This window comes from Helobdella robusta (genome assembly GCF_000326865.2).
Source record: "Helobdella robusta unplaced genomic scaffold HELROscaffold_45, whole genome shotgun sequence".
In the NCBI taxonomy this organism is placed as follows: Eukaryota; Metazoa; Annelida; class Clitellata; order Rhynchobdellida; family Glossiphoniidae; genus Helobdella; species Helobdella robusta.
The window spans coordinates 1,045,514-1,058,752 of record NW_008705095.1 but is presented as its reverse complement, the minus strand read 5'-3'; the positions used below and the strand labels follow the sequence as shown (position 1 = coordinate 1,058,752).

The window sequence follows — 13,239 nt, the reverse complement described above, 5'->3', positions numbered from 1 at the left end:
TACAAGCTTATTAAGCTTTATAGGCCACCAAAAAGAATATATATATATATATATATATATATATATATATATATTATATATATATATATATATATATATATATATTATTAACCACAAAAAAATGGCTTGGAGACCATACAAGCTTATTAAGCTTTATAGGCCACCAAAAAGAATATATATATATATATATATATATACACATAAAACAACTATATATATAGCTACTATATAGAAACACACACACAAATATATATATATATATATTTATATATATATATTGTTGATGAAAATCACAGCATTTTCGGCGTTATTTAACTTCGTGTTTAACATTTCGACACAGCAATAATTACGGTTCCTAATATATGCTCAGGGCGGGAGTCGGATGGTGGGTTTGGACGGTCTTTTTGCACTGCTTCTGTATGAATGGTGTCGGTCTGTAGGCCTTTTAAACGTAACGATTAGCTAGGTAAGGGTCTTACTTATATCTGAAATTGGTCCTACGTTAGTGCTTAGATGAGCTTGGTCGGGATTTTCCCTGTCGGTGGTGATGGCTCTTGACATTCTTAAAGAAAATCATACTTGAAACTAAATAATAAATAGATTAAAAAATTGATAAATGATTGGAGATGATAACGAGTATTGATTAACTGACAATATTTTTAAAATAAACAAAATAAGCTAAATCGCGATAAGGCACACCATAACACCATTATGGGAGCTTCAATGCCGTTAAATTAGAACAAACAAGCAAACAAACAAACTTTTCGATTTTTCTAACGGTTGATCGTAAATCATTATCAAATTTCTTGAGTGCAAAACCAAAACTACCACTACAACCACTTTTTAAACAGATTTATTATTCAACTCTGAAAAGACCTGGATCGATAAATTGAGACATCAACATGAATATTTCAGCAGTACTCGCTGGTAATCTCTTATTTATGCATGTCATATGCTGGCAGATCATTTTTGTTTGTATTCAATTCACGAATTTTTGTTAGACGTCGTTATTTTTTACGGACATGCAAAAGTTAGGTGCGTGTTTCCAATTTTTTAGCGAAGTACCGATAAACAAATTTTGTGTGCCCCTTCCAATGTTGCAATCTTGCGTTGGCTCCTCGTTCTTCTTTGTATAACATTACAATTTACAGTTTTAGTTTTAAAATTTTATTTGATTATGAAATTATATTTACACACGACATTTTGTGTGTCTTCAATAATTTTTTTGAATTTAACAATTTTTGGACATTGTGCGTCTTGACCTAAAAATTTGAAACTGGCTACAACTTGAACCAAAGCAGTGTTTTCCATTTAAACATTTAAAAATTTTAAAAAACTTGTTTTATTTAATAATAGTTTCATTCCGTTTTCATTAGCTCCACATATTTTTTCATTTATTGCATTGAAAATTTAATTAAAGCAGGCTCTAATTACTCGACGAACAGTAGTCAATATTATCGGCTGTCATTGCGTGTCTGACAACAAACTCAACTGGCTCCATTTGCATCGTACTTTACTACCTACAACAACTACTACTACTACTACTACTGCTACTACTACTACTACTGCTACTGCTACTACTACTGCTACTACTACTGCTACTGCTGCTGCTACTACTATTACTACTACTACTACTAATTTTCAAACAGAATTAATTATTTATTCAACTCTAAAAAAAATATTTTTTATGATTTTTTTTATAATGATTTTTTTATTCAATTTCATTGAATTTATATGAATTCGTGCATGTGCGTGCATTGTATAAAGCAAATATTTTTTATTTAAATGTATGCATAACTTACACATGCGTAGAAAGCCAATGCATATATTTGGTTGCAACTTGGTTTTCAGTAAAACACAGGAAAAGAATCCTCTGAAATAAGTTCTATTCGTGTTAATCCCGACTGAAACATCACGACAATTTTCCAACGATCGTTTTAAATTTTCAATTTCAATTACTGGCGGATGAGTTTTAATGTTATCCTAGAAAATTTTATTTTTTTATTGGTAAAAATTAGAATTATTTTAATTTTATTTCACTTTTGAAAACGCTCCATGTTAATAAATCCAGTGTAACTATTCCGCCAGAGCTGAATGGTCATTTTTTGGCTTAGAAGGGACATAACATATCTAAGATCGACAATGGAACAAAAAAAACTCAATTCCGTACCTCTTCTTCATTTTCATAAAGATATGCCAAACGGAATGAACTTATTTAATTGAATGATTTAAATAAATGATTTAATTAACGAATTTATTCAAAAAAATGATAAGAAAAAAAACACTTTTTACATGTAAATATAAGTTTCAATTTGATTCTTCAACAAACATAATTTTTGCAAATACTATTATGAATGAAATTAACAGAAAAACATTTTGCTTTTTCAGATTTGAGTTTATGCTTTTTTGGGTTTACAAATTTTCCGATTTCTTCAAGTTTTATTGTATTTTAAAATTTTGCAATCTTTATACCGTCTTGTGAATTTGTGGTTTTGATGATAAATTTTTTAATGAACAATTTATCACCTTGTACAATTGGAAATTTATTGAAGAACAATTCGCAAACAAAATTATTATAGATTATTCCCGACAGTTGCAGCAGCGTGGCGAAATGCTCTTTTTCCAATGTTGGTTGACGAAATATTTTGAAAAATTGTCGGTTCTTTGGCAGAGCGAAGATGTTGATTGTTCTTATTTAGATGAAAAAGACTGTCGAGGTAGAACGGCGAGTGCGACGACAACAACCTGAAGACAATGAAGGCGATTTTATACTGAACACGGTAATGAAACGGGAGCCAGTGAAGGTTTTTTAAATTTGATGTCGCAGATATTAGACGATGAGGTGGTGTATATTGAGCACAACTGGCAGCCAGATTTGTTAGCCTCTGAAGACGTGTTTCCTGCTTCTGAGATATGCCAAACATTATTGAATTGCATTAATCAAGTTTGGACAACAACAAACAACGTGCCAGATTTCCAGCCAGATTGATTGATTATAACTGTCTGATGTAGCGTATTTCCTTAATATGATAATTACAAGCCTTTGCGATAGATGAAATATGATTTTAAAAAGTTAATTTCTTGTCGAAGACAACATAGAGTGTCTTCAAAGATATCACTGTTACCAATCCTAATTGATGTCGGGTCATGTAACCTGTTCATTGAATGAAATGAGCCCAGTATGACCTCTGTTTTATTTGAATTAAATATAAGCTTAAAATAAATACAAATAATTACAGGCAGAAAGATTGATGCTAACAGACCAGATATCACTATCATGAATGAGATTGAAAATGTAATCCTTTTGATAGAAGTATCGGCACCGACTAACTCAAATGTTATTTTGAGTGAAGCAGAAAAGAGATGCAAGTAGGTCTAGAAATCGGCAAGATTGGTGCAAGTATATTGGTCTAGAAATCGAAATTTCACGAATATGGAACGTTAAATGCAGAGTAATGCCAGTAGTTGTATGAGCTTTAGGAACTATTGGTGATGTGACGATAAAAAAGCTTGAAATGATCCCTGGAAAGCCAAAAAAAGAAATTTAGAAAATTGCTCATATACTTAGAATGATTTTTTGATGATATATTTGGACTCAGATAAGCCCTTGAGTCATCTGTAAATCGTCTTAGACCATGATTAACGAACAATAAAAATAATAATATTATTACTATTATTATTATTATAACAATAATAAATCACCGGTGTTTGTAAGTAGCGTCGTTAACAAACTATTTAAAAAGCTCTACTTAACAGCAAAAAACATTTGAGTTTTATAATTGAGTTAGTTCGTGTTTTAATATAATAATAAATGCATGCTTTTATTGTTCATTATTAAAGTTTCAGATATATATTTTTTATCTAGTGATCTATTTCTGCTTGTTGAATGTTCTAATGTTGGCATAGGTTGTTGATTAGTAAAACACGATAGATCGGGTAGCTCCTTTAACACGCTGCAGCTCAGTTCAAAAAACTTTTTCAAATTTTTTATTATGAAATTTAAACAATGTTGTTTAATGTTCGGATTTTTATTTTTAATCAAATTTTTGATAATATTTCCAAAGTTAGTTTGAACTTAGTTAAAAACTCTTAAAGATCAATTTGGGACCAAATAAAGGTAGTTGTCGCAAGTTGTGCAGACGGTCTGTATCGTTCACATTTAGTATGGTTTTTTACCACGCCAATTACCTCTGAAAATTTATAAAATTTTAATTTGGCAACAATTTTTGACTAAAAAAGTATATGATTTAATATATATTATTAAATTAGTTAAATTGAAACGCAAATAATCTCACGGCGGTAAATAGTTGCAGACAATGATGTGTCCACTGGAGTAGCCAGCAATTGAAATGCCATTGTTGCACACCTGAACTGCGCAACCTACTTCAGTGGTCGTCGCCCAAACTATCTGTTTGTTTCATTTGTATGAAAAGTTACACATATGCATGTAACGATGATGCCCAGTTGCATACCTGTGTGTAGTGGCCACACATTTTATTGGACCGGCAAGTGTTACTGCTGTAGTTGTAGTAAGGTTTCTCGTCATACCAGCTCTGAATGGCGGATTCGAAATTAACATTTGGTGATGATGACACGTACAGGTTTTGTCCAATGTAGCCATCATTTTTGGCTTCTGCTGGCTGGCCGTGTTCGAACGAACATCTCTGAGCCCATGATGCTGCGTAGTTCGCCAACTTGCTGCTCCATTTCTGGAAATCATTCAAAGGTTAAAAGGATAAAGGTCAATTACACTCTTCCAAAGTTTTGAGGATTCAACAAAACGTCCCAAACACGTATATGAATACATGCTTAGCGACGCATCACAGACGGGGATGTGATAAGCGGGAATCTCTTTGTCATATTCGAATCTGGTTACTGCGAAACAGCAGGCAAGCCCAACCACTAGGCCGTCACGCCGCCCTTCAAACATTTTCACACATCGTACCGAAGCTTATGTACTTGGATAGTAAAAATTTATCAAAATGTAAAAATATTTAGTTGAAAAATTTTCTGTACGTTTTTAAAATATTGTTCAATAAATTAAATAAATTTTCTAAATTACGTTTTCCCAGAATAAATTTTTCGATTGAAGTAGATTTGAAAATAGATTAAATTTGCATAATTTATATATATTTTTTTGACTTATTTTCTTAATTTAACAAAGTTAGCACTAGGCCTATTAGCGATGATTTTTTAAAATTTAAATTATCGTCAAATGAAGCAGGATTTCAGTGAGCGCTCTCTGTGTGCCAGATTAGTTTTTTTAAAAACAGTTTATTATTAAAAAAATTGTCAAGAGGCCATTCAAAACTTACGCCACGCAGCGTGACAATGTGTAACAGGGGGAGAGAGGGGGTTGACCTGATGCGTACGTACGGATACTGTCTTTAGGCTGCTGCCGAAGTTCAGATACGTTTCAACCTGCCAGGTCTGGTAACGTTCAATATTTAGGCAGAGCACTGCTGCTACCATTTCAGTTTTAAATATTTTCAAATTAAAATGTGGTTCCATGATGGACCATATGAGCCTCTGAAAGACACGCCCACTTTATAAAAGTTATTTTAATGTAAAAATCATCTGCATCATCAATGTAAGACTATTTTGACATTGATATATAGACCCACCAATGTTAGGTGATGTGTGTGGACCATCACTAAATGTAGACATTTATTCTATTGCAATTTTCAAGTTTCGGATGTTTACTGTTCAATTTTAATATTAAGCAACAGAAAAGAAAACACACACAATTTTTTGTGTACAGGATTGAATGTAGACAATGCTGGCAATGATACACGCATTTCATTGGTTCCCACGGAGCCACATCTGGCAACAGTATGGACCGAACTGTCGAATTAGACATGAGCATGAACTGGATCGTTACGAGAGACAGGTTTATTCTGATTTAAAACTTTGTACTTAGGTCATTATAGTATCTTTAATCTGTTAATTTATTAATAGATTATAGGTTGTAGAATGGGAGGGGATGGTCAGCTGGGCGTGACCGGATGTGACATAGAAAAGGGGAGGGGTTGAAAATGACGTAAAAACCGTGACATGATTATTGAATCGCCCTGTGGTACATTCCCTTGTTACATCAAATTTATGCTTAATGCGCCTCATTATTTTACAACTGATTGAACTTGATAAAGAGCTGTGTAAGCAGCATTTAACGCGCAATAAGAAATCCAATTTATAAACAAAAAACACCAAGCAACATACCATTGGAAGCATGTTAGGAGATCTTTCTTGCGCTCTCAGGAGATTGTGCTTATCAACGATCCTCTTCACGTCGCTACTAGATGGAACCTCTGCGTAGCTGGCTACGAAGGATCCGACCACCAGGAACCTGAAGAGTAAACAATTCATCGTTGCTTATCAAATCAGTGCTTACAAACTAAACTAAATTTCAACAAATTCTCAGCTATTTTATAGTTTCCAAATAATTTATAAGAGTATATATCATATGCCTTATATATATATATATATATATATATATATATATATATATATATATATATATATATATATATATATAAGGCATGAAAAAAAGTTTTGTTTGTCTAAATGTCGAATCAAATTAAAACACGTTCCAGTGCTCTTTGCAAACAACCAACTTCGGTTTTATCGATTTAACGAATCAACAAACGACAGACAAAAAATTGAGCAAACAGTTTGTGAGTTTTGTAAAATTTTCAGCGTTGGTAAATAAATTTAAACAATTATAAAGCACGATTGAAAGATGATTGTAAACAGAGCGAATAAATTTTAAAAATTTTTATTATATCGTGTTTACTCTATATTTTTAAAAAAAAGCTTGTTTAGTACTTTTATTATTTGAATTAAAAATGTATCTAAAATTCAAATGTTATGCAGGCGACACTTATTGCAGCGCCAACCTTAGAAGAAAGCGAAGGCAGACATCTAGTAACGAGGAGGCTCAAATGCAGCTAGCAACCTTCCTCTTGAGCAACCGAATGGACTCGCAAAAAACTTTTTAGTTTTTTAACACCCAAAAATTTTCTCCGTACTCTTAGAATATGGATAAAAATCAAGTTTCAATTAAATATTTGGAACTTGCGTTCGACACGTTCATCAATCTACAATAACCTGAGAAAAAACCCAGCGTTAACAAACGCTTAGCCAGATGAAAATGTTTGCTTGTAAGGACCGCTGTCAACAAAGCCGCTCTTCTGAATGGCGTCGCAGCTTTCGTCATGTTGTCGTTTAAATTAAACAGAGTAATTGATGATTTGTTCTCATAAGATTCGGAAGTCGATGAGTTTACATCAGCTCCAAACTCAACTTTAAATGACATCGTCAACAAACACGCACCACCCAAGCATTACTCTTCCCGTGAGAGCTCCCACTCTCGATGTTCTTTACTCCAAGAAACAGTAACTACTAGAAGAAATTGCCGTCGTATGGAGCGTCACTACAAATATGACAAATCAGCGCTCAATTTCGTCAACTACAAAATGCTAAACGTGCTGCTCGTGATGCATTGTGAGGTCTAGGATCGATTCTATTAAGAACACTCTCAACAACTGCAGCAACTCTCGTGATCTCTGACATTTTTTTTCAACAACATCCTTTATAAACGCTCAGATCATCATATTTCTTATGCTGAATTTCTTACTTTTGTACCTTCTTTTGCTAACTTTTTCAAGGACATAATAAATTCTATTCATCAATCTATTGCTACAACAACAATTGCTTCTTCTAGCATTTCTTTTTCAAACCATAGATTTTTTTCTTCTTCACTTTTTTCTTCTTTTTCAGTTGTCACCTTAGAAAAAGTTCTAAAGCTCCTTAACTCCTTGCTCAACAAAACTCCTCCACTTGACTTTATTTCGGCTTTTATTTATTCTTAAAAAATTTTCTCATCTTTTTTGCTTCATTACTATCTAAGCTCTGCAATAATTATTATTGTTATTAGTATTATTGTTATTATTATTATTGATATTATTATTATTATAAATATTATTGTTACTAATTATTCTTATTCTTTTAATAATTTTTATTATTTTATAGACGGATCATAACAGCAGACGTTCTGTTTACTGGAATCCTGTTCAATATAACTTGCTAACGAGATTCTGGACATTTTCAATAAACCCACTGGAGTTTTAAATGAAATAATTTATTTAAATATGTATTGTCAATAATAAATAATATGAATAACATAAAATATAAATAATATTATGATATGATTCTAATATAAAAATAATATTATTATTGTTAGTATTATCATTATTATTACTGTTATCATTATCATTATTATTATATTTTAATTTTCGTTATAATTAATTTAAATGATAGAACAGAATAATTTAATTTCCAAATTTAAAAAATCGGTAGCATAAGTAACAAAGTAGTAATTATAACATAACCAGATGCAACTAGATTTTTTCTAGCCTGAATGGACTTGGTACGAACTCTGTCGGTAACGCCTTTCAATTTAGATATTATAATGGTTGAATTCTTAGAAATCTCAGACGTGTTATCTGTTCTTATTAATTTATGTAAGTTCAACAAGATTATTAATTCAATTAAGTTATTATTTATTATCGTTATAAGTTTCTTGAGGGATATTAATCACAATTTTAATATATACAAAATTTTGGTAAAAAATTGTTTCTAAACAATTTTAATGTTAATACGTTACTAATTTTGTTGTCACTTACTAAATAAATAATGAATTATATCGCGATACCGATAATTACAATCTTGCTGTCACTAGCATTCGGACCGACTGAGCAGCATCAAATATTAATGATCCCAAACTCAGTGAACTCGCATCTAATTTATTATTCGAGACTCGGTTTTGAATTATCAAAGCTTGGACATCAAGTGGAAATACTCGTAGCTTCCAACGCTAAAATACTCGATAATTACTCGACCAATAATTATACCGTAACAAAATATCCTGTCGAAAACAACGAACTAATATTCAATAGTAAGAAAATGTCGGAAAATATTCTCAGGTATGCAACAAGCAGAAAAAGTTTGTTCGACTTTTGGAATCTGTTGCTGTGGTTTGACGAAATATTCAAAATAACAGACGGGCATTGTAGATCTCTGCTGAATAACGACGCACTTATGCACAGACTTGTCAAGAAGAGCAACTTCAGTTTTGTCATCTTGGACGTCGGTAGCAACGACTGCTATGTATGTCTAGTTAAAAAATTAAAAGTGATGTACTCTAATTTGGCGATACCGATTCTGCCGATTCTTCACGGTAATCCGCGTCTTCCCTCTCTGGCTTCAAATGCTGCCGTAAAACAAAGTAGCAAGTACATGAGCTTTTACCAGCGAATAACAAATTTTTTGTGGGATCTGATGTTTATTGTTGCGTTAAATTTATCCAGAAGGTGTGATTTCGTCAAAGAATTTGGTTTAGACAAAGAAGGCTACAAACAAGAATCAAAATTGGAAGTTTTAAATAATGCCGCGCTTCATTTCTATCTGGAAGATTCGACGTTGAGCTATCCGAAACCATATATGCCGGATACAATTTCAGTAGGAGATTTAATCGTCGGATATCCGCTAAACCCTCTACCGGAAGAATTTGACAAATTTATGGAAAAATCCAAAACAGTTTTGATATCATTTGGGAGTTATATTGATTATTTGGACGTATTAATCTATAAAAAATTTTGTACCGCTATAAAAATGTTACCAGATGTTAAATTCATTTGGAGGTCTAAAAACTCAAAAGTATGCGGAGATATCTTGTCGAATGTTTTATTTCGTTCTTGGATTCCACAGAACGATTTGTTGGCGGACAGCAGGTTGAACCTCTTTATAACGCACGGAGGATACAACAGCCTGATGGAGAGTGTGTACCATGCAACTCCTGTCATCGTCTTTCCACTCATGGGTGACCAGGTTAACATGGCTTCGGTGGCTGTTGGAAAAACGTACGGCTTGGAAATGGATCTAGGCAACTGGGAGGCCGAAGAATTAGTGAAGAACATCAAACAAGTAATGGAAAACGACATCTACAGAGGAAATATAAGTAAGGCATCAAGCATGATGAGAGATAGGAAAGTTACTGCTGGGCAGAGAGCCTCAGATGCTATAAATCATGTTGTAAAATTTGGAACAAAACATTTGAAATCATCCTCATTGCATTTAAATTGGTTTCAGTTCTTCATGTTTGATATTTTTTTTCTGCTCTCAGTTGTTTTCGTACTCCTTTCAATCATCTTGTTTTACGTTTTTTACAAAACACTTTATATTCTTTATTATGTTTTCAGTAAAAGAAAAAGAATGCTTGTTGTTTTACTAATTTTACTTTTTACATTTGATTGGAATTATATTACATTGACGTAAGAAGTTCTTCATTGAACAAAGAACAAAATTCTATAAAAAAATTTTTTAATACAAAATACGTGCTGTTTTTTTCATGGAATTTGCTCAACATCTGGATATATCAACAGTTGAGATTTGTTACTTTAAGATAAAATTTTTAGTCTTAAAGGTTTACCATATCTGAAGTTCTGAAAAAATTAAGATGTGTTTCGTTGACAATCCATCTATATTACTTTTTAAAAATTGTTTGAGAATAATTTTTGAAAACGCTTCAAATATTGTACAAAATTTTAGACATATGCAAGTAACCGTTGAATGCCTAAATGATCTCACATTGGAACAACATTTTATTACAACAAATCGATTTTCAGATAGTTTGATGTAATTAGAACGAAACAAAATAAATATTTTGATTTTGTTATTGACAGTAGTAAAATTTTAGCAAAGGATATGAACTATAACACCTAATTAAAATATTACCCGATTAACGAATTCATGTATGGAATATATTGAACATGAGACTTCTAAGTTAAAGCTATTAAAAATGGTTATGACTACAGTTGTTACAAATGTAGTAACATTTATACTTTTTACAACAAATTTTTTAAACACATACAGACAAATGCATCCAAACTTATTTAAAAAAACAAACACCTCATTATAAACAAGAGTGTACACACTTTCAAACTGAGAAAAGACGCATTCTCAAACAGCAATGCACACATACACGAACCTTCACAAACATACAAATATCTATGCACAATACACGCGCTGCAAAAACATACCTGCACAGGCACACACACACTCATTTGGTTGCCAGTAGGCCTGCTGGCATTGTTTAGGGCTTATTTAATATATTTCCTACATGCCTTTTGGATGTTTAGAGATTTAAAAAATATTAGATAATTAGTTTTTCTCCTTAGTTAACTCGTTTTAATAAAGACATTGATTAATCATGTTTTTAACGCTATCGATTTTTATATCTATATTTAATATTATCATAAAAATTAATAATTAGCTGGTGGTTTTAAAGTCGCAGGTCCAACAGTTTGGCGGACAGACTGCGTCAACCAGGATTGACTTCAACAACTTCGCAGAGAACTGAAAACGTTTTTCTTCATGTATCAATTTTACTAGGTTCAAGATGCGCCTCTGAGTAATATTAAAGGACGTTATATAAATTTTCCAACAATAATAATAATAATTAAATGGTAGTCTTTTAATATTAAATTTTCAACAATTTTGAAAAATTTGTTGATTGACACGACTCATAAAGTTTCTGTTACTTTTCTATCCCTTGCCTATTTTGACCAAAGTGCTCTAAAATTATTTAAAATTTCACAAATCAAAAACTCACTTTGAAACTTATTCAGCGCATCACAAATAAATGTCTATAGCGCAAAATGTGTGCAATTTATAAAAAAAATTCAATTGATTGTAATCGGGTCTATGCTTGTTATTAAAATTTTTTATTCTTTGTTGTATTCTTTGTACGCCAAAAGTTGATTCTTTTTTGTGTGAATTCTATTCAATTCAAGCCATCATTCAAAATTTTCAGACCACGTAGGCAATCAGTTGCCCGTATTTTTTCTCGCACTTTATAACTTACTTGTTTAGGGCTTGTTTAATATATTTCTTACATGCCTTGTTCTGTTTTTCTCCTTAGTTAACTCGTATTAATGAAAACATTTTTTAATCAGGTTTTCAATCAATCAATTAATCAATCAATCAATTAGCTTATAAAGCGCTATTTCCGCGATGTTCAACAGCGCTCCTCAATGAATTTTGAAAACAGATGGGTCTTGAGATCCGCTCTGAACTTTGCAAATGGTGGAGAAGTAGTCAGAGAAGTAAGTAGAAAGTTCCAGAGAAAAGGACTAGAAAAAGCAAAAGCAGATTTGGCAAAAGAGTGTTTAACACGATAAAGAAAATAAATGTTATTAAGAAAATTCAATGTTATAAATTTCCATATCTATATTTAATATTATCATGAAAACTAATAATTAAACCGTGGTTTTGCAGTCGCAGGTTCAACAATTTGGAGGACAGTATGAGTCAACCAAGATTGATTTTAACAACTTTGCAGAGAACTGAAATCGTCTTTCTTAATGCATCAATTCCACTAGGCTCAACAAAGGCTTCTGAGTAATATTAAAGGGCACTATATAAATTTTCAAATAACGATAATAATAATAATAATTAATTGGTAATCTTAAGATATTAAATTTTTTGTGACATTTTATAAAAATTTGTAGATTGACACAACTTAAAAAGTTTCTGTTAGAGTATTCTGTCACTTGCCTATTTTCACCATAGTGCTTTAAATTTATTTAAAATATCACAATTCAAAAACTAACTTTGAAACTTATTTAGCGTGTGCAATTTATAAAATTAACTTAAGTGATTGTAATCAGATCTATGCTGGTTATTGGATTTTTATATTCTTTGTAGTATTCTTTGTACGCCCAAAGTCGATTCTTTTTGTGTGATTTCTATATAATAAGAATTCAATTCAAGACTTCATTCAAAATTTTCAAACCTCGCAGGCAATCAGTTTACCGTATTTTTTCTCGCACTTTATAACCTACCTGTCGTAGTGATGTCTGAAGAAGCAAGAAACATCGTGAAGACGGTCAACGAAGTGTTGCATGACTGCGTGGATAAATGCAACCGGGATTGTTTGGTGTTTGAATATCAAACGTTTGTAAAGCTAATGATAGAAAACAAGTGGTATCATGATTTATCGGATGAAGAAGTTAAATTGTTTTCTAACATTATTTTACATAAAAATTCACCTTCATCAAGTGAGGAGAGTGAGTTAATGAAACGAATTCACTCATTCTCAGCCGAGAAACAATACAAGTTGTTTAGAATTTCTCAGGATATATATTTCGACAACATCTTGCAAAGACCAATTTTGAAAAG

The 13,239-nt window shown here is 31.8% G+C and overlaps 4 protein-coding genes across 4 annotated transcripts in view; 2 read left to right on the top strand and 2 right to left on the bottom strand.

Annotated features, from left to right (window-relative positions):
* The window catches only part of HELRODRAFT_178008 (hypothetical protein), a gene marked incomplete at both ends in the record, with an annotated part of 2,677 nt that extends 2,116 nt beyond the window's left edge, over window positions 1–561 (bottom strand). The window contains one exon of the mRNA XM_009026148.1: window positions 502–561. Within this exon, the coding sequence (XP_009024396.1) occupies window positions 502–561 (60 nt within the window). The remainder of the gene's footprint in view (window positions 1–501) is intronic.
* Window positions 562–4,291: 3,730 nt separating this feature from the next.
* HELRODRAFT_85437 (hypothetical protein) lies at window positions 4,292–4,706 on the bottom strand (the record flags this gene model as incomplete). Its single annotated transcript, XM_009026047.1, has 2 exons — window positions 4,292–4,408; window positions 4,473–4,706. Coding segments are annotated over 2 exons (351 nt in total), but the record flags the coding sequence as incomplete, so codon positions are not given.
* Window positions 4,707–5,776: 1,070 nt separating this feature from the next.
* HELRODRAFT_178006 (hypothetical protein) lies at window positions 5,777–6,357 on the top strand (the record flags this gene model as incomplete). The annotated part of the gene is made up of 3 exons (XM_009026147.1): window positions 5,777–5,890; window positions 5,959–6,028; window positions 6,212–6,357. 3 exons carry the CDS (start codon window positions 5,777–5,779, stop codon window positions 6,355–6,357), a joined length of 330 nt encoding a protein of 109 aa, XP_009024395.1.
* Window positions 6,358–9,420: 3,063 nt separating this feature from the next.
* HELRODRAFT_144002 (hypothetical protein) lies at window positions 9,421–9,996 on the top strand (the record flags this gene model as incomplete). The annotated part of the gene is made up of 1 exon (XM_009026146.1): window positions 9,421–9,996. A coding segment is annotated over one exon (576 nt), but the record flags the coding sequence as incomplete, so codon positions are not given.
* Between the last annotated feature and the right edge of the window lie 3,243 nt (window positions 9,997–13,239).